The sequence below is a fragment of the Pogona vitticeps genome, chromosome 2 (genome assembly GCF_051106095.1).
Source record: "Pogona vitticeps strain Pit_001003342236 chromosome 2, PviZW2.1, whole genome shotgun sequence".
In the NCBI taxonomy this organism is placed as follows: Eukaryota; Metazoa; Chordata; class Lepidosauria; order Squamata; family Agamidae; genus Pogona; species Pogona vitticeps.
In genome coordinates this window covers 142,212,883-142,239,703 of record NC_135784.1, presented here as the reverse complement: position 1 = coordinate 142,239,703, position 26,821 = coordinate 142,212,883, and the positions used below count along the sequence as shown (strand labels likewise).

The following is a 26,821-nucleotide window of genomic DNA, read 5'->3' as shown; positions in this document are numbered from 1 at the left end:
AGGTGAGAAATTACACTATATGTGCTGAAACAGCAGCCAAGTAAATTGGTGGGTTGGTAAGGGTGTATGATATTGGGAAGGAGTTATTCTCTGGTATAAATTAAAAGTCATTCTTGAGAAGAACATAGGGGTCATAATGCTCATGACAAAATTAAGGTGAGTAACTGAAGCTCATTTCCCATGCCAAGGAGTTTCAAATTTCATCCTTACTACTACGTAAGTCACATAAGGTGTAGCAAGTACCTTTGACAACCCAGCCCCTTTGAGGTGCCAATTTGTGACTAGCTCAGTTTGAAGGAGTAGGTACTTTAAGCAAAAGTCTGATTAAATGAAGTTGGCTCACTCAGTGTAATGTAAACAAAATAAAAACAAAACAAGAGGATCTGGCAGAGATCACAGGAGAAATGATGGAATTCTTCATCCAAAAATTCCAGTTTCAGCACAAGAAATCAGAAGACCACACAATACAAGAAACTAAAATATGCAAGGGCTACATGCTTGTTCAATTATTTTAATTTATAGTGAATTTGTGACTGGACAGGTAGGACATGACAGTGTTTGATGTTATGAGAGAAGGCACTGGAAAAACAAACATAATTTTCTGTGAGACAAAATTGCCAGGAAAGCGTAGCCAGTGATTTTTAAATCTCTACTACTTGGCTAGCTAGGTCCAGGGCTAACTGCTGAAATTTGTTGCCTTTGGCATTTTCCCCCAGCTGAGCGGCGGGAGCATCGAAGCCCCACCACTCAGCTGGGGGAAAATGTCGGCGGTCGGTCGACGGTGGCTTTGGAAGGACCCCGAAGCCACCGCCGACCGCCGACATTTGCCTTCCGAGCTCTCAAAGGGCTTTCCCCCTGACATTGGAGAAAGCCCTTTGAGAGCTCGGAATGCTGTCAGCGGCGGCGGCGGCAGGATAGGGGGGTCCGGATGGGTTCCAGGCAAAGCACGGGAAGCCATCCGACCACCCTATCCTGCCGCCGCCGCCGCTTGGAGCCGCCCCACGCCGCCAATCCCAGCCATGCTCGGACTCCTGGGAGTTGGAACATGGCTGGGAAACCGGGCGCAGGGCGGCATCAAGCTTTGCCTGGAAGCCATCTGGACGCACCATCCGGAAGCCATCTGGAACATGGCTGGGAAACCGGGTGCAGGGCAGCTTCATGCAGCGGCGGCAGGGTGGGGGGGTCCAGATGGCTTCCAGGGCTTTGCCTTCCGAGCTCTCAAAGGGCTTTCTCCAATGTCTGCCCCACATCGGAGGAGGCCATTTCAGAGCTCTGAAAACAAGAAGGCAGGGAGAAAAAGGCGGGAAATTCGAATTTCCAGCCTTTTCTCACTGCCTCTTTGCCTTCCGAGCTCTCAAAGGGCTTTCCCCCCAAGATTGGAGAAAGCCCTTTGAGAGCTTGGAAGGCTCTCAGCGGCGGCGGTGGCAGGGTAGGGTGGGTCCTGATGGCTTCCAGGCAAAGCCCTGGAAGCCATCCGGACACCCCCTGCCGCCGTCGCCACTTGAAGCCGCCCCGTGCCCGGTTTCCCAGCCATGCTCGGACTTTCAGGAGTCCGTGGATGGCTGGGACAGGCGGGTGCAGGGCAGCTCCCAGCAGCGGGGACAGGGTAAGGCGTCCGGATGGCTTCCAGGCAAAGCCCTGGAAGCCATCTAGACCCCCCCACCCTGCCACCACCGATAGGCAGGCGTGGGGCGGCTCCCAGCGGCGGAGACAGGGTAAGGGGTCCGGATGGCTTCCAGGCAAAGCCCTGGAAGCCATCCGGAAGCCCCCACCCTGCCACGGCTGCTTGAAGCCGCTCCGCGCCCGGTTTCCCAGCCATGCTCGGACTCCCAGGAGTCTGAGGATGGCTGGGACAGGCAGGCGCGGGGCTGTTCCCAGCGGCGGGGACAGGTAAGGGGTCTGGATGGCTTCCAGGCAAAGCGATTCTTCCCCATTGCCAACATCACAATGCGATCGCAAAAGCGATGACATTTTTGCCACCGCTATGTGGATTCGTCGTTAAAGGGGGCACCAGTTAAGCGAGGCACCACTGTATTCTACTCATGGCTATGCACAGGGGCATATTCTGACACCTATTCATAATGATTATAATGCATGTCAGTGGTCTTTGTTTCACAACTTTGCCTTTAAGGGTGTAAAAAGAGAAGCTATGCACTGGGGCATATTCTGACACCTATTCATAATGATTATAATGGATGTAAGTGGTCTTTGTTTCACAACTGCCTTTTAGGGTGAAAAAAGAGAAGCTAATTGTTCGCTATCTGGCACATCAGGAATGATGAGTCTATAGTTTGTTCTCTTGATTGATAGAGACAGCGAATGCTTCTAAAGAAATGACCTCACAGAATTCAAATTATCTCTTATTAATTGTTCCCATTAGATTGTACTTGGTTAGAACACAACATTCTAGGGATATAAGGTTGAATCTTCGCTAAGACTGCATGCCTCAAAAATGTCATCATTATCAGAAACAATAGGACTATTGCAGAAAGATTCTGGTTTAACCTTTCAATATTTAGATAAGATTAGGGTGCTGAGGAGACTGAAATTGAACAATTTTATGAAGATTTAAAACACCTTCTAGAACTGACACCAAAGAAAGATGTTCTTCTCATTCTAAGGGACTGGAATGTGAAAGTAGGGAGCCAAGAGATAAAAGGAACAACAGGGAAGTTTGGCCTTGGAGGTCATAATGAAACAGGGCAAAGGCTAATAGAGTTTTGTCAAGAGAACAAGCTGGTCATCACAAACACTCTTTGCCAACAACACAAGAGGCGACTCTACACATTGAAATCACCAGATGGGCAATATTAAAATCAGATTGATTATATTCTCTGCAGCCAAAGATGGAGAAGCTTTATACAGTCAGCAAAAACAAGACCTGGAGCTGACTGCGGCTCTGATCATCAGCTTCTCATAGCAAAATTCAAGCTTAAACTGAAGAGAGTAGGAAAAACGAATGGCTACTCAGGTATAATCTAAACCAAATCCCTTATGAATAAACAGTGGAAGTAAAGAACAGATTTAAGGAACTCAATTTGGTGGACAGAGTGCCTGAAGAACTTTGGATAGAGGCTCGTAACAGTGTACAGAAGGCAGCAACAAAAATCATCCCAAAGAAAAGGAAATGCAAGAAAGCAAAGTGGCTGTCCAACGAGGCCTTAGAAATATCAGAGAGGAGAAGGGAAACAAAATGCTAGGGAGATAGGGAAAGTTACAGAAAATGGAATGCAGACTTCCAAAGAATAGCAAGGTGGGACAAGAGGGCCTTCTTAAATGAACAGTGCAAAGATATAGAGGGGAAAAATAGAAAGGGAAAAACCAGATATTTGTTCAAGAAAATTGGAGCTATTAAATGAACATTTTGTGCAAAGATGGACATGATAAAGGACAAAAAAGGTAGGGACCTCACAGAAGCAGAAGACATCAAGAAGAGATGGCAAGAATACACAAAGGAATTATACCAAAATATCTGGATGTCCTGGACAACCCAGACAATGTAGTTGCTGACCTTGAGCCAGACATCCTGGAGAGTGAAGTCAAGTGGGCCTTAGAAAGCCTGGCTAAAAACAAGGCCACTGGAGGTGATGGCATTCCAGTTGAACTATTTAAAATCTTAAAAGATCACGCTGTTAAGGTGCTACATTCAATATGCCAGCAAGTTTGGAAAACTCAACAGTGGTCAAAGGACTGGAAAAGATCAGTCTACATCCCAATCCCAAAGAAGGGCAGTGCCAAAGAATGCTCCAACTACCATACAATTGCATTCATTTCACACACTAGCAAGGTTATGCTCAAAATCCTACAAGGCAGGCTTCAGCAATATGTGGACTGAGAAATCCCAGAAGTACAAGCTGGATTCCGAAGGGGCAGAGGAACTAGAGACCAAATTGCAAACATGCGCTGGATTATAGAGAAAGCCAGAGAGTTCCAGAAAAACATCTACTTCTGCTTCACTGACTATGTAAACCCTTTGACTGTGTGGACCACAGCAAACTATGCCAAGTCCTTAAAGAAATGGGAGTGCCTGGCCACCTTGTCTAACTCCTGAGAAACCTATATGTGGGACAGAAAGCAACAGTTAGAACTGGATATAGAACAACTGATTGGTTCAAAATTGGGAAAGGAGTACGACAAGGCTGTATATTGTCCCCCGGCTTATTTAACTTATATGCAGAATACATCATGCGGAAGGCTGGACTGGAGGAATCCCAAGCCGGAATTAAGATTGCCGAAAGAAATATCAACAACCTCTGATGGCAGAAAGTGAGGAGGAACTAAAGAACCTTGTAATGAGGGTGAAAGAGGAGAGTGCAAAAAACGGTCTGAAACTCAACATCAAAAAAACTAAGATTATGGCCACTGGTCCCATCACCTCCTGGGAAATTGAAGGGTAAGATATGGAGGCAGTGATAGATTTTACTTTCTTGAGCTCCATGATCACTGCAGATGGACACAGCAGCCACGAAATTAAAAGACGCCTGCTTCTTGGGAGGAAAGTGATGACAAACCTTGACAGCATCTTAAAAAGCAGAGACATCATCTTGCCAACAAAAGTCCGAATAGTCAAAGCTATGGTTTTTCCTGTCGTGATGAATGGAAGTGAGAGCTGGACCATAAAGAAAGCAGACTGTTGAAGAATTGATGCCTTTGATTTGTGGTGCTGGAGGAGGCTTTTGAGAGTCCCCTGGACTGCAAGGAGAACAAACCTATCCATTCTAAAGGAAATCAACCCTGACTGCTCACTGGAAGGACAGATCCTGAAGCTGAGGCTCCAGTACTTAGCTATCTCATGAGAAGAGAAGACTCCTAGGAAAAAACCTTGATGTTAGGAAAGTGTGACGGCAAGAGGAGAAGGGGACGACAGAGGATGAGATGGCTGGACAGTGTCTGCGAAGCAACCAACATGAAATTGACACAACTACGGGAAGCAGTGGAAGATAGCAGGGCCTGGCGTTCTCTGGTCCATGGGGTCACGAAGAGTCGGACACAACTAAACGACTAAACAAACGAGGGTGCCTAAAAGAAGTCATATTTAAAGAAAAAATCCCACCCAGTCTTATTTGCTTGCTCAGCATCAAGAACCTAACTACTGTATACTGAGGGTGAGATAACTCAAACTGGAGACTTGCAAAGACTACAAAGTGTGCTGGACAACTGTACTTAAAAAAAAATAAATAAAAAGAATTAACATGCCAAAGAAGTGGGAAAGATTTTTTGTTCTCTTTCTACAGGCTTCTGGCATATATTCAAGATACAGAAGAATTTTCATACCATCAGAAGGAATAACTGCAGTGCCTGAAGACAGTTGTTGTTTGAACAAGCATAGTGAAAATGTCCTTTCTGCAGTGCTGCAGATATGCAACCCTCATCATCATCTATACCAATGCACATCATGAGGCCTGCAGCAATGCCATACCACTCCAGTGCCAGATACAGCACAGAACACAATGCATATTCAGCTATGGGCATGCCGCAATGAGAATAACAGTACTTTCAACACAACCTTCCCTCTCACTACTTATCCTCTCCCAGACATATCTGCCTGCTTTAAAGAACGGCTGTTTTAGACTAGGTAAAAAGAGTGGAAGATAAATGACAGCTTTGTTTATGGCAGAACCTTTTGAATCTCATTAATTTATAAAATTGCTGAAGTCAGAAGCAACTTGAGAGCATATAGTAACAAGATATAGTTTTTGAGTGTTCAATGTTGTTTTGAGCTACACATTATAGAGATGTGATTAACTATTCATTTGCTGGTATGTGTGTGTGCACACACATGTATATCTATTTATATTTTTATGTTAATAAGCTCTCTCTGTATGTAGACATGCATGCATGTGTAAGCACGCACATATCCATGAATGGGTGTAAATATCAACAGTCATAATACTTTTCATTTAACTTCTTTCATTGAGCTCTATGTGGTTGGTGTGCTTCTGCTGATCCAACACAGCTTCCGAACAGTGATGAGCAATTCTCCCTTTCTACCTCCTGTGCTGTTCTGAAGGGTCCCAAATCTTTCAGTGTTAATGGGGGGGGGGGGAACTGGGGGCTTCACAAAGAATAGGGGATTGTTGAACTTGTCTCCCCAATTCTGGTGATGGAAACTCCATTGAGCCAAAGAGCATTCCAACCCCAGAGTGCAGTCAATTACTGTAGATATAAGCCGTTACATTCAATACAGTTCACAGCAAAACATGACAAAAAAAATAGTAAGGTGCGTAAAGGATACATGCATCAAGGTCTCTTTTTTAAAATTCAAAAGCTGACAGACTTTCCTTTCCCCATACATAATTAGATACATTTTGAGTGGCTTCTAAATCATCAGAATCTACTTGTAGTCAAAAGCCATTGCAACTGGCCAGCAAGCACTCGCAGAGGTTCTGGCTTAACAGTCATTTAAGGCAGTAAACTGTATAAGGCCAGGGGACTGGAACCAAAGCAGTAACACAGGCAAATGTTCACTATTATGGCACCTGCAGAATATCTTTACTACTATGGAGCAAGGAAGTTTCTCCCACCTCCTCAGGCCCTACTGAAACAGGTGTTTCAAGATGATACCTCCAAGTGTGTGCACATTTACACACATTTACTTTTCAGTGTGCAGAATGGCCAAGGATTTGCCAAGGGAATTAATGCAAAAAAGCTGAGGCCGATATTTCAGTTTCATTTTGAGAAATGAAGAAAAGAAAGAACCACTTCTAACATTTATAACTGTGATGGTAACCAAATCATATCTCTGCGTCTTTGGATGCTAACTTGCTTCTTTCAACAACAATTAGGCAAGTCCTGCTGCTTTCTGTTTCTTTGCCACAATAAACATACTGGACAGTTTTCTGTAATCCACAACAGACAAGCAAAGCACCCCAAAGAGACACACACTCTAAGAAAAGTGAGGACTTCTAGTTATGTAAACATCCATTTGGCCTAAAAAGATTTACAGTGAAGAAAGAAAAAGCCAGGCAAATAAGAATGGTTTTATGGTCTCAAAATTTATGCTTACTTTTCTATTAAATCCAGTGTGACTCCTGGAACCAATCTCACACTCTTCTGCATGCAAAACCTATAGAGAAAAGATATGAAATATAAATCACATCAATTATGCACTGAATAAACAGGTTATCGAAACATTCTTTGTCAGGAGTAAGTTCCTCATTTTTTTACACACACACACACACACACACACATACACAGAGAGAGAGAGAGAGAGAGAGAGAGAGAGAGAGAGAGAGAGAGAGAGAGAGAGAGAGAGAGAGAGAGAGAGAGAGTTACTGAAGAACAGGAAATAGTATTTCCCAGCCTCCCAAGTATGCAGTAATGGTGTCAAACTTGTTTAACTACAACAGTGAAACGTTTTCATGAAAGTAGCAGTTTACAAAGTTTCAGTCATGTTTTACGACTGCAAACGAGCAGCCACAATTTGCTAAAAAAAGAGCCAAACTAATAAAATAATTTGCTTTTGGGGGGGGGCTTTATTTAGCACTTGTGCTTGCTCCTTCAGCCTGGCATCAAACCCAGGGAAAATTCCGGAGCAGATTATATAGCAGTCGCACCTTGAAAACAATGCAGTAAACTAGAAGCCAACATGGATTTGTCAATAACAAATGATGCCATACTAATGTTTTCTCATTTTGTTATTGGATAACCTCCCTGGTAGACAGTGGGAATACTGGTAGACAAAATATATCTTGACTTCAGCGAAGCCTTTGACAAAGTGTCTCATAATATTCTGCTTAGCACGCTAACTAGGATAGAGCAAACGTTAGGCAGATACACAGTTGGTTACAGAGAGTGCTTATCAATGGCTCCTTCACGAACTGGGAGGAGGTAACAAGTGGAGTACCACAAGGCTTAATCCCAGAGCATTCCAATATTTTTCTTAATGACTTGGATAAGACATTGCATAAATGCTTATCAAATTTGTGCATTACACAAAATTGGGTGGGATAACTAGTATCTTGGAAAACAGGAACCAAACCTCAAAAGATCTTGATAGGCTTGAGCACTGGGCTGAAAACAACAAAATCAAAATTAACAGGGATAAGTGCAAAGTTCTACACATGGCAAGGGAGGCAAATGCACAGTTAGAAGATGGGGTATACCTGGCTCAGAAATACTACAAGTGAGAAGGACATTGGAATTGTTATAGATCCCAAGTTGAATATGAGCCAACAGTGTGATGTGGTTGCAAAAAAGACAGGTGCCATTTTAGGCTGTATTATAACATAAATATAATCTGCAGATCCAGTGAGGTATTAGTCCCCCTGTATTTGACACTGGTTAGGTTTCTAGAGTACTGTATCCTGTACTGACACTGCACTTTAAGAAGGATGCCACCAAACTGGAGCATGTTCAGAGGAGAGTAACAAGGAGGATCTTTGTAAACCAAGCCCTATGAAGAAAGACTGGAAGAACTGGTCATGTTTCGCCTTGAGGAAAGAAGACTAAAGGGAGATACAATATCAGCTGAACTTCCTCAGAGACTGGACATGGAAAGAGAAAGCACTGAGGGATAATTCAAGAAACCAATGTCTAAATAAATTAGTTGCATTAACAGAAGAACAGAGCTGATTAAAATGGAAACAACGCATTCATTCAGCCCCAACAATTTCACCTATTCAATCCAGACTGCAGTGCATTTGTAGTGCTGAAATATCCAAATATATTAAGCAAGAAATGCTACAGCCCAAATTTTTGTTAGTATCCTGCCCCCCAGATATGTGAATTTCAGCTCTCTTCTCTTTCCAATGTGGAGTCATTTACAGCTTATCTCCCCTCCCACTTTCCATTCCTCCTCCTTAATTTTCCTAGCTCTGTCTCCTTCGGTGCTCTATACTGCAGCCTATCTTCCAGTAAATGCTTATTGTTAACAGAAAGATGTGTCTGTGAAGATTCTCGGTCATCCCTGTGAGGTTATCTGGAAGTTGAGTCATGGCAACTGAACTTTCTTGTTAAGTTGAAACGTTTTGCTACTCATCCAAGTAGCTTCTTCAGTCTGAGGAGAGTTGGTGGGAGATCCCTGATATATCCTCCACATTGATTTCACTTCTTCCTAATCTGAATAGGCTGCTTAGAAGGACAAAGAACTGGGGTAAGAGATAGACCCACTTCTACGGTCCTTCTTCACCCACTGTGCTAATAGAAGTGTTTGAGGCTCTACACTGGAGAAACCAAATAGCCACCAAACAAGAGAATGGCCCAGCACAGGAGGGGCAATGGCTCAGGAACACAATCAGCAGTGTTGCTTCATTTGAAGGACAAAGGACACTCATTTGATGATCAACATGTACTCATTTTGGACCAAGAAGATAGGTGGTTTGAGAGAGGGGTCAGGGAGGCCCTACATGTGCATACAGAAAATCCCTCACTCAACAGGGATGGAGGCCTTAGATACAATCTGTCTCTTATTTATCATGCTGCCCTTTCATCTGTCCCCAGAAAGATTAGAACCCAAAAGACCACTGTTAATGACTGTTAACAACCCATGACAATGGGTGGAGAAGGAATGCAGAAGTGGGATTATCCCTCACCCCCAGTCCTTTGTCCTTCTAAGGAGCCTATTCAAACCAGGGGGGATATATGTGGAGGATATATCAGGGATCTCCTACCAATTCTCCTCAGACTGAATAAGCTGCTTGGATGAGTAGTGGAATGTTTCAACCTAACAAGAAAGACTCAACTTCCACTTAACAGAAAGAGAGCTACCAATGCTCAAGCTTGTCTATGGAAACACCATCAATGGATCAAAAAGCTCTCACTCAGCGATTACTCACTTCATATGTTTCAGCATTCAAACCAAGGCACTGCAAAACAATGCTTGGATTCAGCTCAGCCACTAAGTAATCTATGCTTTTTCCTCTTCTGTCATCTCTCCTTTCTTAGCCTTCCTGCTTTGATCTTTACAAGACATGTCCTTTTTTCTGGACCTTCTGACTACTGTATCTCCTCCTTCTTTCTAGAATCAAAACCATTCAGTTGCTAGCAGTTAAACACTACTCTTCTGGCTCAGACATTTTGTGATGTGAGTGCAGCTTTATCCAATTATAGCTCAAGGCTTCATCACCATTGCCAAATATCTAATTGCATTACAATGCAGATATTGATTTCTCTCTCCACTCTAAATCCAGCAATCACAGCACAACTTCTGATAATTAATGTTTCTTTTACATCGGTCACGCAATAACTATTTACAGAACATAACTGTGATGCCATTATTGTCCAGGGGATATAAAATTCACCCTTTCTCTTTCATCAGAGAAGTTTGTTTCTATAAAATACAAGCACATGTTTCTAATACATTGTATTAATGTATAATCATACCTAATTTATCTGCTTTACCACTCATATACAATTTACTTCATGCCCTTCAATCTTTTCTAGTCAACACTGAAATTCTATGAAAGTGTGTGTGTGTGCGCGCACATGCGCAAGTGCATGAGTATATATATATATATACATAATCATAATACATTCTGGAGGAAGGGGGTATATAAAGAATTCTTTCTTTCAGCTAAATATGCTTCCAATTTATGGCAATGCTATGAATTAATGCCCTCCGGAAGATCTTGTCATAAACAAATAACTCATCCCACATTTTCCTCTCACTCTCTGAATGCTAAGTCAAAAGTTGTCAACTGAGAGTGTGACTATTATTTATTAACTTTTCCTAGTCCTGATATGCAAAAGAAAATCTGTAAGGTGGTCACTTTGGCATTAGCAAAGCTAGACTGCCAAAAACAAAAAAACACATATATTTGCATAATGTTTATGCATATACTGTAGATCAGTGGTTTCCAACTGCAACTCCATGAAACCCTGGCAAGCACAACTGGTGGTGAAGGCTTCCGGGAACTGCAGTCTGAGAACAACTCGGTTACCCATGGTTGGCAACCACTGATATAGGTGAACATTTGAACCTTCTCTCAAAATATCTATGGATACAGTTCTAGAGGAGGAAAAAAATACCTTTTAACACAATTGAATTGGGTTACGTTATTGAAAGTGGTTGCACCTAGTGGCTCAGTTGGTAGACAAACAGTTTTGAATCTAGTAGCACTATCACTTAGACAACTGCTTGTACAAAACTGCACTGGATATCAATTTTACATTAAGTTTGAAAACATACAAGTGTAAATCCCATGGATCTTGCATTAGTGCTTTGGCAACACTGGACACAGATCCTGGAAATAATTTGCTTTCGTTGGTGCATGCTGTTAAAACGATTTCAAATTTATGGCAACGCTATGAATGACTTTTGAAAAGTTCTGTCATTTACTGCCTTCCTTGCAAACTTAAGGCTATACCTTCTTAAAATCATGTCACATTGGGCCTTCCTCTTCTCCCACTGCCTTCCACTTTTTCCAGCATTATTGACATTTCCAGTGAGTCTCATTTTCTCATGATATGTCTACAGTAGCCTTAGCTCAGTCACTTTAGTTGCTACTAAGTGTTCAGGCTTAATTTGATCTAGAACCCACTTACAGTGGTGCCTCGCTTAGCGACATTAATCCGTGCCGGAAAAAACATTGCTAAGCGATTTCATCGCTAAACGGAATTAAAAAGCCCATAGAAATGCATTAAAATGCCATTAATGCATTCCTATGGGCTTCAAAACTAACCTTAAGTGAAAATCCTCCACAGGGGCGGCCATTTTTGGTGCCTCTAAAGTGAGGACACACAGCGGGTGGCCATTTTGTTTATCCGGCAGCCATTTTGAAATTGCCTATCAGCTGGCCAAAAATGGGGGCTTTGCGATGATCACTTCCCCATGATCATCGCAAAGCGAATTTTCCCCATAGGGGCCATCGCTAAGTGATCGCTTTTGGAATTACTTAAACTCCGTCGCTAAGCGATTTCGTCGCTCAATGGAGCGATCGCTAAGCGAGGCACCACTGTACTTGCCCGTACTATCTGTAGAGCTCTCATCCAAGGCCACCTTTTAAATCAATCCATTTCTTTTCCTTTCAGTCTTTTAATTGTCCATCTTTCATATCCCCATAGATAGTAACTGGGAATGCCAAATGGTCTCCAGTTACATTTCCTTACACTTGAGGATATTTTCCAGTTCTTTAATAGCTATCCTTCTTAGTGTTCTGAGTTCCTGGTTGCAGTCTCTATTTAGGTGGATGGCAGAACTAAGATAAAGTGGTGCCTCGCTTAGCGATTGCTCCATTGAGCGATGAATTCGCATAGCGAGGGGGTCCGGGCCATCGCTGAAGCGTTCGCTCAGCGATGGCCCCTATGGCGTTTTTTCGCTGTGCGACGATCGCTAAGCGATTCGCTTAGCGATTTTCGCACAACGAAGCGGGGGAGAACAGCTGATCGGCGGTTCCAAAATGGCCGCCGCAACTTTTCTCGCGAAAATGGCCGCCCCTATGGAGAAGCTTCGCTCAACGGTAAGTTTAGGGCCCATTGGAACGCATTAAACCAAGTTTAATGCGTTTTAATGGGTTTTTTTGTTCCTTTGAGCTATGTTTCCCATAGCGATGGTTAATCCGGAATGGATTAACCTCGCTATGCGAGGCACCACTGTACAGTGGTGCCTTGCTAGACAAACGTCTCACGGCACCAAAAACTTGCTAGATGAATTGGTCTGGCTAGGGTTTTTCTGCCTTGCAAGACGATCGTTCCTATGGCCCTGCTTCGCAAGATGAAGCCCTGGGAGGCATCTGAAAGCGGCACTTTGCCATGGGGGGGTGCTGGGCTAGCCTCTGCAGGCGCCGCTCGTCAGCTTTGGGGGGTCCCCCGGGGCTTACCTTGCACCATCCCAGGACTTGTGGGGGGCCTTTTTACCACAGGCAGGGGGAAAGGGTTGGAACTTCAAAAATGGTGCCGGGCAAACCTCTAGTTTTGATAATATTAGGTGATGGGATTTTGAAAACTTCGATGAAATACCCTGCTTGGATTATTGCTAAAACCCATCTATCATTGGTGATTACCTTCTATGCCGGTAAAAAGTTATGGAGTCTTGTATGAAATGTTGATTGTAAAAAATTATGAGAATTGCTTACCCTTTCTTTGCTGCTTTCGAAAGGGCTGTCTTCTGCTTTGTGAGTGTTGAGTTTGAAACTGTTGTGATGTCGATGTGGATGTAGAAGGATAAGATCTGTCATCAGATTGTGGTCGATATGGACAAAATGGCTGTTGATAATGGTAAGACTGCTGTTGGTAATATGGTTGCTTTTGGCATGGTCTTCTCTGATATCTGTAAGGTTGTTGTGGTATATAAGATTTTACGGTTTTCCTCAGTTTATGAATACAGTATTTCCATTAGTTCATCTGTTTTTGAGTTGAATAGACCGGGGGCATCGAAAGGTAGATCCTCTATCCTTGTTTTCGTATCATCTAGAATGTTTGACGATCTAAGCCATGCATGTCATTTGGGTGCTATGGATGTGGCCATTGCTTTGGATGCTGCATTGGTTGTGTGTCGAGTGGCCACTCTTGGTTCTTTTGCAAGTGTTGATGCTTCTGTATATGTGTTTATTAAGTCAGGTCTGGTGGTTTCTGATGTAGCTTGTAATGTTGGTAAGATTTTATCCCATAAGTATCTTTGGTACGCTCCCATGGCCTTTGGTAATTGGAGACTCGTATCAAAAATGATGCTAGAGAGTAGAGTTTTCTTCCTGGGATATGGATTTTCTGTCCTTCCTTATTGGTTGGTGCCACTGATGATTTATTGTGTGCCTTATATTGAGTCAATTCTACAATGATTGAATTAGGTGGTGGATGTTTCAACAGAAATGTTGCATCGGGACCATGGGTCTTGTAGTGGTTTTCCACCCTATGTGGGATCCCATGTGCCATTCACCAGCTGAAACATGACTGGTATTAGGCTTAGGCTGAGTGGAGGGGTTTTATCTTGTTCCAAGTCATGAAAGACTAAATGTTTTTCTTGAGTGATTGGTTCCTGTATGTCTAATTGTAGAACCTTAGCCATTCTGAGTACTAGTTATGCGTATGATGTGTAGTCCACTAAGGGTGAGGGAGGATGATTGTCACCAATATCTGATGCAGGGGTAGGGAGGTTCAGTGGCGAGTCTCCCGATGATGTAGAAGTTGAATCTTGTGATGTTGTAGACGACTGTGAAGGAGAGCGATATGATATCCTAGTGTGTACTTGTAGTATCGGGTCATCATCTGGACGTGTCAGTGCTAGTTGTGTTTCGGTGTCATGAGGGGAAGGTCCCATATATATTGTAGAAACATGTAAAGAGGAATGTTTCTTTGATTGTTTCAATTTCTTCGCTGGTACCTTAGTTTCTGGTACCATGATCTTTTTCATGTTGGTCTAACTGGAATGATGAGCTTGATCAGTTTGGTGTCAGTATCGTGTTGGTGATGGTGATTTCGATGGAGAATATAGCAGTGGTGGTGCATATCAAGGTTGTCTAGGCTCATCGTAACAGCTATGATCCGGATACATATGAGGATAGTATGGATCATAGTACCGTTGTCTATAGAAATAATCTGGCTTGGTCATATTTATACCAGATGGGCGGGAGATATATATATATATATATATATATATATATATATATATATATATATATATATATATATATATATATATATATATATATATATATATATATATATATATATATATATGTGTGTGTGTGTGTGTGTGTGTGTGTGTGTGTGTGTGTGTGTGTGTGTGTGTGTGTGTGTGTGTGTGTGTATGTATATATGTATATGTATATATATATATGTATATGTATATGTATATATGTATATGTATGTATGTATGTATGTATATATATATATATATATATATATATATATATATATATAAACAAACAAACAAACAAACAAACAAACAAACAAATAAATAAATAAATAAATAAATAAATAAATAAATAAATAAATAAATAAATAAAATATAATGATGTGGTTCAGCATAATAACAACGTTCTCCATGTCATGGAATGTGTTGGACTGGAGAAATATCTCTGTTTCTCTTTACATGAATTGAGGAGATTCTGAACCTGATTCTTGAGATATAAGCACCTGCCCTGATGATCGAGGGCTGAAATGGGCCATGGCCAGGCTGGAATGTGCTTCAGCCTGTGAGTGGCCTGTACTTGATGACAAGCTGACTATTGATGGTGCCACTTGTGCCAATGTCAGTGTTTAATCCTCTCTATCAGATGAGGCAGGTGCCTCTCTAGATGATTCCTCCAATATCGGCGATGTAAGCGTGACATGTGGAGGTTCAATGGTAGTTGATTCAGACACTTTTTTTGGTTTCTTAGGCTTTACTTTGTCCTTTTTCTTTTTTTAACAGGGTCCTCAGGGTGAGTCTGAGGATGAGGACTCTAGAGATGGAAGCAGAGCTAGACTTAGAGGACTTCTGAGATTCCTTCTGTCTGCTCTGAACCGAAGTTGGGCTCAATACCGAGCGGGCTGTTGGACTTGATATAAACTGAGCTGAATTGGTTCGAGGTGGTTCTCTAGCCGATGGTGACGACTTCCATCGTTGGATTAAGGGATCATTCCCAGAGGTAAGATCTGAGTCATTGGAGTCCAAACTTGATTGCTGGTTTGGTTAACTTTTTGCATTCAGGGCATGATTGGATTTGGTATTGTTCTCCCAAACAAAATAAATATTTATTGTGCCTATTGGTAAGCAGTATCTTATTTTGGCAGATTACGCACTGCTTAAAAGGTCCTGGAGGGGCCATAAAAATGGGAAAAAAGGAAAAAAACAGTGTTGAGGGAAGGGGGGGAGAAAAAACATGGGAAAGCGAAAACTGTTGTAAAAGGGGTAAATACCATTAGTCACTACAGGAAGTAACTAATAATAATTTTATTGAGGATAATCATGATGGTCTAATTTTTAGAAATACTCACTTTTTCTCTTTCTCTTTCTCTTCCTCTAGTGTTCCTAATGTCCTAACCTTGTGGTGGAAAAAAGGGACTCAACATATACTACCTTGATAGCGGCGGACTATGGAAGGAATGGAGGGGATAATAAGAGGGAGGAGCTTGCGCTCCAAGGGAAAGATGCCTCATTGTCAAATGTTTTTTAAGCTTTAGAAATTTCTGAAATGTCCTGTGCAGGCGCAGAACACCCACTTGTGTGCATTCACAGAGGCCACAAAGAAGAACAAATGTTATGTATTTCATAAAGCAGTGCTCAATAATGGAAACAGAAAGCAGGGTGCGGACATATGAGTTCAGATCTGGCAGCAAGCACAAAGCCACAACAACTTATGCCTGTGACTTTCCCTGGCTGGTTATAATCCCACCACAGCAGCAGCTATCTTATCCTTTCTTCTCGCTGAAAAAGATGAATAAAGTTTCTACTTTCAAATGCCCACTGAACAGTAAAGTTTAATGAGCAGAATACATTGGCAAAGTTCCTATCTGAAGACCAATTATTAATCTTCTCTGGACAGGATTACAAAACTGATGTGAGCACAATGTCCTGAGATTTAAAGATTAATCCTAACTAGGATGGAATAATTTATATGGCACTAGAGGTATAAGCAAACTATATGAACTAGCATCCTGATGGCCACTGGCATTTCTTAGGGGTCTTCTATTATCTGTGACCTGAACGAAATTGGACAAGGTGACATAAAAGAGCTCCTATAGCTCTTGGAGGTATTAACACAAATCATCCATTCCTTCTTTATCTGCCTTTCTCAACCCTTTCCAGATTGGAAAACAAAAAATGAATGGCAGCCATCGCTCTCAATGTAGAGAGACCTTGTCATGAACTAACAAATCCTACATTTTCTTTGCTGAAAGAAGCACTTCAGCATGTGCTTAACGAGCAGGAGCCTTTTGATTAGGGCTTGCTGGTTTAGCTGTGGCAGGCCTCCCATGTAGCTAATGGAGCTGCAGAGTGTCACCATGGCAAGTGCTTCACTCTGTTCTCTCTCCACTCCTCCATTTTTAAAGGAAAATCAAGTGCACATCTGGAGTCAGGTATAATAATGTATTTCCATACATTAAGAAGCTGTCACTTTGCTCTCGCCCTCAGGGGCATTAAAGAAAAAAAAAACCATATGAGCAGGATGTAAATAAAGCTGAGACTTCCGAAATTTCAAGGGGCTTTCACTTTCTCAAACAGAACAGAGTAATGAATCCAAGCAGGCTGTTTTTGATTAATAATAAAAACATCTTTTCTAGGGCGCTGTCAGTTCACCCTGGACCTGCTTGGTATTCATCATAATGGCACAAACTCAGCAAGGACTCACAGCTTTCCCGTTCACAGGTTTGCAGCTTCCACAAGTCTGCTATCATACTTTGTAATAGATTAGTGAAGAAAATACTCCTAGTCATCTTCCTCTAATGAGCCCTTGCTGTTTCCAGGCTAATTCTGCAGCTAGAAAACTAGCCTATACCTATCATTTTATTAAGGACTCCTCTGCATTTTCTCTCGTAAACAGCAAATACAAAGCAAACTGGTTGCCTTGCGCTGTGTTTCTTCTCCATCCCCAGATATTCCTGAAATAACAAACCTTTAAAAAATGCTGGGGGCGAAATATAGCGCTGTTCTATTCAGGCAAGAGGAAATGAACAGACCAAAATGTTATACAAATACCTCAGTAAGCATGAGTGATTGGAAGGGTGCATGTAGATAACACTCAAATGGCTGCAATGTAAAAGCCTGTATTTGAAATGTCCAGAAACCCACAAACAATAGACCAGAAGAAACTCAGAACCTGCTTTCCAGTCCAATTATCTAGCCATGTTTTAAGATGTCAACACCAGCAAGAGTTAAATTCAATATGCTTCTTTAAATACTCATCAGCAAGAGCCTCTTGCAACCAATGCTAGAAAAATTCCCAGGACAATCAGGGTTCTGTTTCTCTCTGGTTAAGAGGAAAAAAAGCAAAGGAAAAGTACAGCAAAAGAAAATGGAGGCTGCCTGTTTACATTGTGACCAATGTGTTACTTTTAAAATTGCCACATTCAAATTCCCATTGCCATAGACTAGTACACCCTCCAAATATTTCCCACTGAAAAACTCATTAACCTTAGTCGGTCCAGCCATTAGCTGGGGATGATGGGAGTTATAGTCCAACACATACAGAAGGCACCAAGTATGGAAAGGCTGTCAAAGGCAAAGGCCTGCCTATGGAGTTTTTGATTATCAGTTCCCTCCGGCCCAACTCCATTTATCCCTTGGATTGCATCCCTTGGATACCAACCATCTGTCACCATGCTCAATAGTCTCTTAATCAGTAATATTTCTGTAACCTAATGGTGGCTAATAGCCAGTATGTACAGCTAGTGTGGTGCAATGGACAGAACACCAAACTAGGATTCAGGAGATCCAGGTTCAAATCCTTGTTCAGCCATTTGTTAGGTGACACAAGTAAAAGCAGTCCTTAAACATCTCATGTAGCTTTAAAATCCTGTTAGGGTCCCTGCATGTGAAGTATGGTCTGATGGCACTTAACATATAAGTGCCGTCAGTCACAGCTTACAGCAAGGCATTGCTGTTCACAGCAGGAATAATGCCTCAAAGTACAGCTGAACAAATATACTGTTGATTTTAACTTTTATTATGAACTTCCAAGCCCTCTGAGCATTTTATTACCTAATTCTGCAGTCTCTATAGATTGCGACATCAACCTAGTCAGACAGTATTCATTAATATTTTAAAGGGGAGAAAAATAGTCCTGTAGTTATTGGACTACAGTTCCCATTATCACAAACCAATGTGTATGCTGGTTAGTGTTGATGGGAGTTGTAAACCAATAAGATCCAGATGGCCGCAGTTCCCAATTCCAATCTTCAAAGGGCAAATACTCCTGTAAATCACCACATTCTCTCTAAACATCAGAAATTCAGTTTGTAGTCCCCTTTGTTCTCTAAAAAACAACAGTCTTCCACCATAACTTCACAAAAGACTGACAAAACAATCTACTAATTTGCACTGTACCACCAAATCAGGAAAAACTGGATGTAGTTGCAGCGTACATCTCCCTTCAGCTTTAAATCAGAAGTGACAACATATGCAGAGTTGACCCTCTTTAAAAATACAGGGCTACAGAATCATGCTGACAGAGGTAGTGTTTATGAGTTAAACAGCCACTCAAGTGCATTTTATACTGCTTTACCCAGCGCAATGTCCTCCACATGTATCATTTCCAAAACTAGTCATTAAAGGGATCAGCAACTGCTGTTATTGCAGAACTCTGAATCACAACTTGCCTGGTGGCACAAAGCCAAGCAAGCCCGATTCTCCTTCCAATAAAAGAGGAAAGCAGCTAATCCTGAGTTCCTGCAGAGCTGCAAAGAATTTTAAGCAAGGCTGGAGAACAGAAAACGAACCTGTCAGTTTTGGTGGTCCTGTCACAATCAAAAAGCCTAATAGGAGAGGAGGGAATCCCTCTTTGGCCACCTTTACAATTTTTATTAGAGTATCTGGGCCTTATTTGTCTCTTGTCAGAATCCCAACTGATATCCCCGTAACAAAATGGCACCTCAGAACCAAGCTGACTCAAAGCTGGCTTTACACAGAAATGCCAAGAGCTTATTATAAGAAGGTCTCTGCTCCCTTCGCTCTAATTTCCATACTCCTTGGATTCTCAAAATCCAGCCCAAAGGGGAAAATATCTATACATAATAGCTCTGTACACACATTCAAAATCTTACAGACATGTTCAGTTTTGCCTGAATTAGGTTTTATAATTTCAGGTAAAAACTTAATAAACCTGAATTGAATTTAAGCAGTCTCATTGATTTTTACATCATTTCTTAAATGTAAAATGTCTCCTTGACATTCCAGCCTGCTGTCAGCAAAACAATTCACTAAACACCACCCTCAAAACCATCAACGTTTATTTCTAAGGCTCAGGGGAACTGTCTAGTCCTCGCACTAGCCAACAGGGAACACACTGAGAAATCTCCTTCAGGAGTGATACAGCTAAGGCTTGCTCCCCAGTTAAATTGAACTAATAATAATGGATCCTTCCTAGACAATCTCACTGAGATATGCATCAATATTTTCTGCACATGCACAACGACCTCATCTCTTCCTTATCCAGTGTGGTGTAGTTTATAGAGATACAGACTAGGACTCTGGAGACCAGGATTTGAACCCCCTCAGCCATGGAAATTCACTGCGGGGAGTGGAACTGGTAAAACCACTCCTTAAATATCTCACTTATTTAAAAGCTTTATTAGGGTCACTATAAGTCATTTTTGACTTGATGGCACATAACAACAGCAAGCAAGCAAACAAGGATGTTTCTAGTTAATCATAGTTTTGTATTTTATCCAAGCCAAGAAATTGTGGTTACTGGTTATAGAACAAGACAGGACCGTAAAACATAAACTGAACTTTATTTCAGATGCTGGCATATTTCGATAGTCATTATTTCCTGGTATTGTTGCTAATTAGAGACTTCCTATTTTGATTGCCTTTGCTGAGCACTGGGGAGGTAGGGAGGAAGGGGCTGTCAGTGCAAGTAATAGGTTTGTACATATGATAATCCACTGAAGTTGGAACCCTCTGCTTTCCTGACCATGACTCCACAAGTTCAAGGATCACACAGCACACCTGCAGTCAGGGTTTCAGGGAGCTTGCCTTGAATGTGCTACTAAGAGCTAGTCCAAAAATTGCATTATTCTCTGGAGATTTGAAAACTGACATTTGAAAGCTTTTGCACAGCTCTAAGCTGTGACCCCTGGAAAAAGCATAGATAAACTCTTTAGTGTGTTGTAAGGTAAAGGTAAAGGTTCCCCTTGACAATTTGTCCACTCATCTCCGACTCTAGGGGGCGGTGCTCATCGTTTACAAACCATAGAGCTGGCGTTTGTCTGAAGACAATCTTCTGTGGTCACGTGGCCAGCACGACTAGACACGGAATGTTGTACTAATTGCTTAATCGTCCAATGAAAGGTTCATTTCCCAACATGGGCACTTTGGTATAAAATTGAAGCTAATGAAGATTCACCGGGTTCTACTAAAAAGCATCTCTCTTCTAATTTTCCACTTACATTAGGTACTGCCCTTGAATTAAAGGGTTATGCATACCCACAGACTACTCTTTTCAATGAAACTGATTTAGATAAAATTTGCCCTTGAAAATCTGACATTTCCAGTGTAAGAAAGGAATATCTGTTTTTCATAGATTATCTCTTTAGAGTTCCTACTTCAGATGATAATGTATCTATCTCCATTTGAAATTTCCTCCAAAGTAAACAGGACTATGCATTCCTCTTATGATATGCATGTAAGTCTTGCTTCATAAAAGTTTCATAGAAGTTTAGAATAACTGCTGCTACTTATAGTGTCAAAAAGCTTGTAACTTTCATGCTGTGAATCAGGGAATAAAAAAATTCAGGAGGCGAATAAATTGTAGAGAAACAGTCATTGGTACTTAGCAATTTTGTGTAAGGAGTTATTTTGGACATTTTCAAATTAGAGATTTGCAATTTTACACAATCTAGAAAAAGGAAGACATCCTACAGGTGCCTGTCAGTATGTCATGTTGCCATTTAACAATCAGGGGGTGGTGTTGTGAGGAAGTATGAAGAAAAAACAGAAACCATATTTCCATTCCTATGCTGTCTATACAAGGTGAAATTCTAACATGTTACTGAACTGGGGCCCCAGTGATCTGAACTTGCTGCTTGCTGGCTGCATCTTGTTGCTATTTTATGCAGCAAAAAAGAAGCATTATAAATTTCTGTGTATTTTTTTAACTGATGATGACAGAAAAGTAGCATTAGCAGGACTTTTTAATCACACAGAAACTTGTCATTGGATATACACCTGTGTACAAGTAATCCCCACTGGACTAAAACACAGCAGCTCACCTGCAAAAACTGGTGGATGACAAGGAGCAAATGTAACAGTTTTCGATGCACAATTCACAAGTAGCCTTCACTACCTATACAGCTAAGTCTGTAAAATATTTGTTCACTGATGGCAAAAATTATTTCTAGGTGATCCAGCACAGGAGCCTGTTTCTCTCTTTCTTCAAGCCATGAACAGTGGCATACCTAGACAGCCAAGTTAGTAAAAAATGTCAAAGGCTATCAAGGCTACTTCTGTACTTTGTAGAACAGCCAGCCCGTATGGTCTTGGACAAGCTGCAGAAGTATGGAATAATACATCACTTCTGAGTATTTTATATGCAGTGGTACCTCGCTTAACGAGCGCACCGTATAACGACGAACCCGTATAGCGATCCCGTTTTCGGGATCACTAATGCGGAGGCATAGCGTCGGCCCCAATAGGCAAAACTCACATAGCGAAGATCGGTAAGCGTTTCGCTTACCGATCTTCGCTTTGCGACGCCCGCAGATCAGCTGTTTGGCAGTTTCAAAATGGCCGCTGGCCACCCAAAATGGCTGCGCGTAGCGTTTTCGTGCCCTCCCCTCGCTTATCGAGGGCGCGAAAATGGCTGCCGGACCCTGGAAACTTCGCTAAACAGTGAGTTTTGTGCCCATTTGGAACGCATTGAACATCGTTTAATGGGCTTCCCCGTTCCGTTTAGCGAAGTTTTCACATAGCGAAGGTTAATCAGGAATGGATTAACCTCGCTATGCGGGGCACCACTGTACCTAGAAACCCCTAGAAAGTCACCATAAGTTGTACATAATTTACCTGGTACACAAGCAAGCCTCTGCAAGGCTGGGGAATGTATTAAGATCATCTGCCCTCGGAGACTAATGGATCCAGATGGTTTCCTGAACACTCTGGAGAATTATCCATCTGATACGGTTAGCGCTCCTGTTGAAGCTCAGGTCACCTATGAAATAGGGAGATGACCCGGGCGGTTGACACGATTGCGCCTAAGCACCTTCCCCCTGCATGCCAAGCCCAGACAGCCCCTTGGTATGCTTCTGAACTGCGGGCGATGAAGCGAGAGGGGAGACGGCTGGAGCGCAGGTGGAGGAAGTACCGCTGGGAATCCGATTGAACACGACTTAGAGCCCTTTATCGGGCCTATTTCGTGGCAATACAGTGAAACGGCAATATTTCTCCAGCCGTATTGCTTCCTCAGAATGTCTTCCAGCAGAGCTGTTTCAGGCAGTCCAGGATCTTCTTCAACCGGGAAGTCCAGTGGAGGTCTCGGACTGCTCATCAACTCGCTGTGATGAGTTTGCTATTCATTTTGAGGGGGAAATCGCTCAGATTCGCAGTGGACTGGACTCTACCGTTACTGCGAAATCAGAGGATATGTCCAGTGTGCCGTGCTTAGGTCAAATATTAATGGATGAGTTTCAATTGTTGAGACCTGAGGATGTGGACAGGGTGCTTGGATCTGTCCGTTCTACCACCACTCCACTCGATCCTTGCCCATCTTGGCTAATTGGAAGATCAGCCAGGGGGGTTCACACTTGGGTCCAGGAGGCCGTGAACGTCTCTTTGAGAGAGGGAATGGTCCCTACCTCCTTGAAAGAGGCAGTAATTCGACCACTCCTTAAAAAGCCTAACCTGGACCCAAGGCTGGTGGTCAACTACCAACCAGTGACGAACCTCCCTTATTTGGGCAAGGTGTTGGAGCGGGTTGTGGCCGGGAAACTCCAGGCGCTGTTGGATGAAACGGATTTTCTGGATCCATTTCAATCAGGTTTCAGGCCGGGTTTTGGTACAGAGACTGCCTTGGTCGCCCTGTACGATGACCTTTGCCAGGAGAGAGAGACAGGGGGAGTGTGACCCTGTTGATACCCCTGGACCTCTCAGCGGCTTTCGACACCATCGACCATGGTGTCCTTCTGGATAGGCTGGCTGGGTTGGGAGTTGGGGGCATTGTTTTATGGTGGTTCCACTCCTTCCTGGCTGACTGTGTCCAGAGGGTGGTGCTGGGGGACAGTTGCTCTGCCCCATGGCATTCATGTCATAGGGTTCCTCAGGGCTCGATACTGTCCCCCATGCTGTTCAACATCTACATGAAACTGTTGGGAGAGGTCATCAGGAGGTTTGGGCTGAGGAGTCAGCAATATGCTGACGACACTCAGCTCTACCTCTAGTTTTTCACCAATCCAGGTGAGGCGGTTTCTGTGCTGAACTCGTGTCTGGTCCAGATAATGGACTGGATGAGGGTTAATAAATTGAAATTCAATCCAGACAAGATGGAAGTGCTGTTAGTGGGTGCTTCGCCAGACAGGCTGGAGGGACATTTCCCTGCCCTGAATGGGGTTACACTCCCCCTAAGGGACAAGGTCCGCAGCCTGGGGGTGCTTCTGGACCCCAGTCTAACTCTGGAAGCCCAGGTGGACTCGGTGGCCAGGGGTGCCTTCCTTCAGCTACCGAATTGTACAAGCTACGGCCCTACCTGGATGAGCGGAGTCTCATGACAGTTACACATGCACTGATAATATCTTGTATAGATTATTGCAATGTGCTTTATGTAGGGCTGCCTTTGAAGACGGTCTGGCGACTGCATCTGGTCCAGAATCGAGCTGCGCGGCTGGTGAGTGGTGAGGCTGCTAGAGAACACATTAAGCAGATTCTGTTTAAGTTACATTGGTTACCAGTTGCTGCCCGGGCCCAATTCAAAGTGCTTATTTTGACATATAAAGCCCTAAACCGCTTGGGCCCTGGATACCTGAAGGACTGCCTCCTTCCATATGAGCCTATCTGGCAGTTAAGATCTAGCCAGGGGGCCCTTTTGAAAGAGCCGTCCCTTAAGGAGGTAAGAGGGGCAGCTTGTAGACAAAGGGCCTTTTTGGCAGCTGCCCCCAGACTACGGAATGCCCTCCCGACTGAGATTCGTCTGGCGCCGACGCTGATGACATTTTGGCGCCAGGTCAAAACCTTCCTGTTCTAGATGGCTTTTAATTGAAATAACATCAACTGTGGGTCCTGATGGCAATATTTAATTTAATTTTCAATTGTGTTTTAATTGTTTTATCTTTTATTGTATTTTAATTGTTTCTCAGTTGTGAGCTGCCCAGAGACCTTTGGATAGAGTGGGCAACATATAAGTTGAATAAATAAATAAATAAATGATCTGAAGACCTAAATATAAAACTATATTAAACCTGACCAACTTTAATCATGATTGTATTTAAAGGCTGTCTGCATCACTACAGTTCACTGTTACTTTTCAGAACAATCATCCTATTAATAATGGCCTGTAATCCTATTAATTACAGATCTGAATGCTGCATTTGTAAGAGCTACTAAATGCAATTCTGTCTTTCTTCTTTTGAACACTCAGGCCGGGAATAAAAACAGATGCATTCATTCATCTGTCAAGAGGTAAGAAGTAAAGACGACTTATTCCAGATAATCAACAAGTAGCTATTGGTGGGGTTTGATTTTACAATCCTAGACTACAAATATCTTGCATTAGAAAAAAAATCTGCTGTCCAAACAGCCATGCTAGGCTATGTCAGACACCAGTAATTATACTGGATTTGATTTCCTGTTTTCTAAGAGTAAAAGAACAAGGAACAAATAAGTTCTCCCTTTAATGTACGTACTCTAAAATACAGTAAATGGGGTTACAATGAAACAAACTGCAGTCTCAAGGAATTTCAGAGCCAGTAAATTGATAAATTAGAACAAAGTATAGGGTTTATGACTCAAAAGCCTTCAGGCTCTATTGAACTGATGACTTCTAAGCACCTATCTGTAAAGCCACATGTGTATATATAACAGTAACCCAGAACTAGTGGGAAATCCAGTTTATCATTCAATAAGCAGTTTGTTCTTGATTGCTGTTCAATATATGAGTGCTGATGCTTGTTCCCACCAGCAGGAGCACCTAAACTCAAATGGAAGTGAAATATTAGCATTCTATCCAAACCAAAGTTTAGCATTCCATCCAGTTTTGCCACTCTCTAATACACCAAGGTCTGAAGCCAAGATGTAACATACAGCCTCTTAGTGCTACTCCTTCTGACCAGAGGAGATAAGACATAATTGGGTAGCATATGAGTAATAAGTAAGCCAGAACAATAAGTACAATCTGGCTTATTGTTGTGTGGGAAGGTGGCATGTCTCAATTTGACTCATGCAAAAAAGAGTTTCATTTCAACAAGGCCTATCAGTTTCCAAGTTTTTTTGTTTTAAATAACAGCTACTTAATTGCTTTTCTAAATGTGAAGTAGTATACAAATCAATGTCTTCACCTAAAAACAGGGTTAGGCTCGACTGCATAAATGAGGAACATTTGTGTTAATGTAACATACTCTTGCTACTATATGATTATAAGCATGATAATATAGATTTATGTGACGTGCAAAGTTTGCTTCAAATATCAGGTGAACATTACAACTACATGACAATATGAGTCTAAGCTCTTCTCTAGTTTTGCTTTATTCCTAGCTGGAGAAGAAATGAATTCCATTCCCACTCACAGGTTTTCAGTCCCCCTTCCACATGCAATCCATGCTGATGCTATGGTAGCATCAGCAAGAAGGAACTAAGTTTTTGTTCTCTCTTCCCCTCCTCCAGTGTATGATACAGAGAGAAGCCAGACACCAGGAAGCCTGGGAAATGTAGTAATAGTCCCCTGTAACCAATATCTGCCCAAAAAGGGAGAAGGTTTCCAGACTCACATGTGGGTTGGGACATAGGACTTTGGTGATTCTTTGATTAGAGATGCAAAGAGGTTCCATTTGACAAAGATTTGTACTTCTAAGCAGAACAGTGGCTGAACTAATTCTGAGACAGCTTAAGAAACAGCTGTTGAGGGGCTAGGTCACCTATACTATATACAGTCTCCTCAACTCCAAGAAAAATAACGAAAAACAGAATTCCTCCCACCTTTTTTTTAAAGTAATGATACACTCTGTGAACTCAAATCTCTCAAAATCTAAACCCAGTCCTCTGACTATTTTATTGTAATATTTCATGTGATACATTAAATGAATGAATTCGATGAATTCT

General features: G+C 42.3%; 1 protein-coding gene across 2 annotated transcripts in view; it reads right to left on the bottom strand.

Moving 5' to 3' along the window:
- Positions 1-26,821, bottom strand: part of RPTOR (regulatory associated protein of MTOR complex 1) — a 459,589-nt gene that overhangs the window by 234,327 nt on the left and 198,441 nt on the right. For both annotated transcript variants that reach the window (XM_020813521.3, XM_020813530.3), the window contains exon 7: positions 7,007-7,066. In XM_020813521.3, coding sequence (XP_020669180.1) covers positions 7,007-7,066 — 60 coding nt within the window. The remainder of the gene's footprint in view (positions 1-7,006; positions 7,067-26,821) is intronic.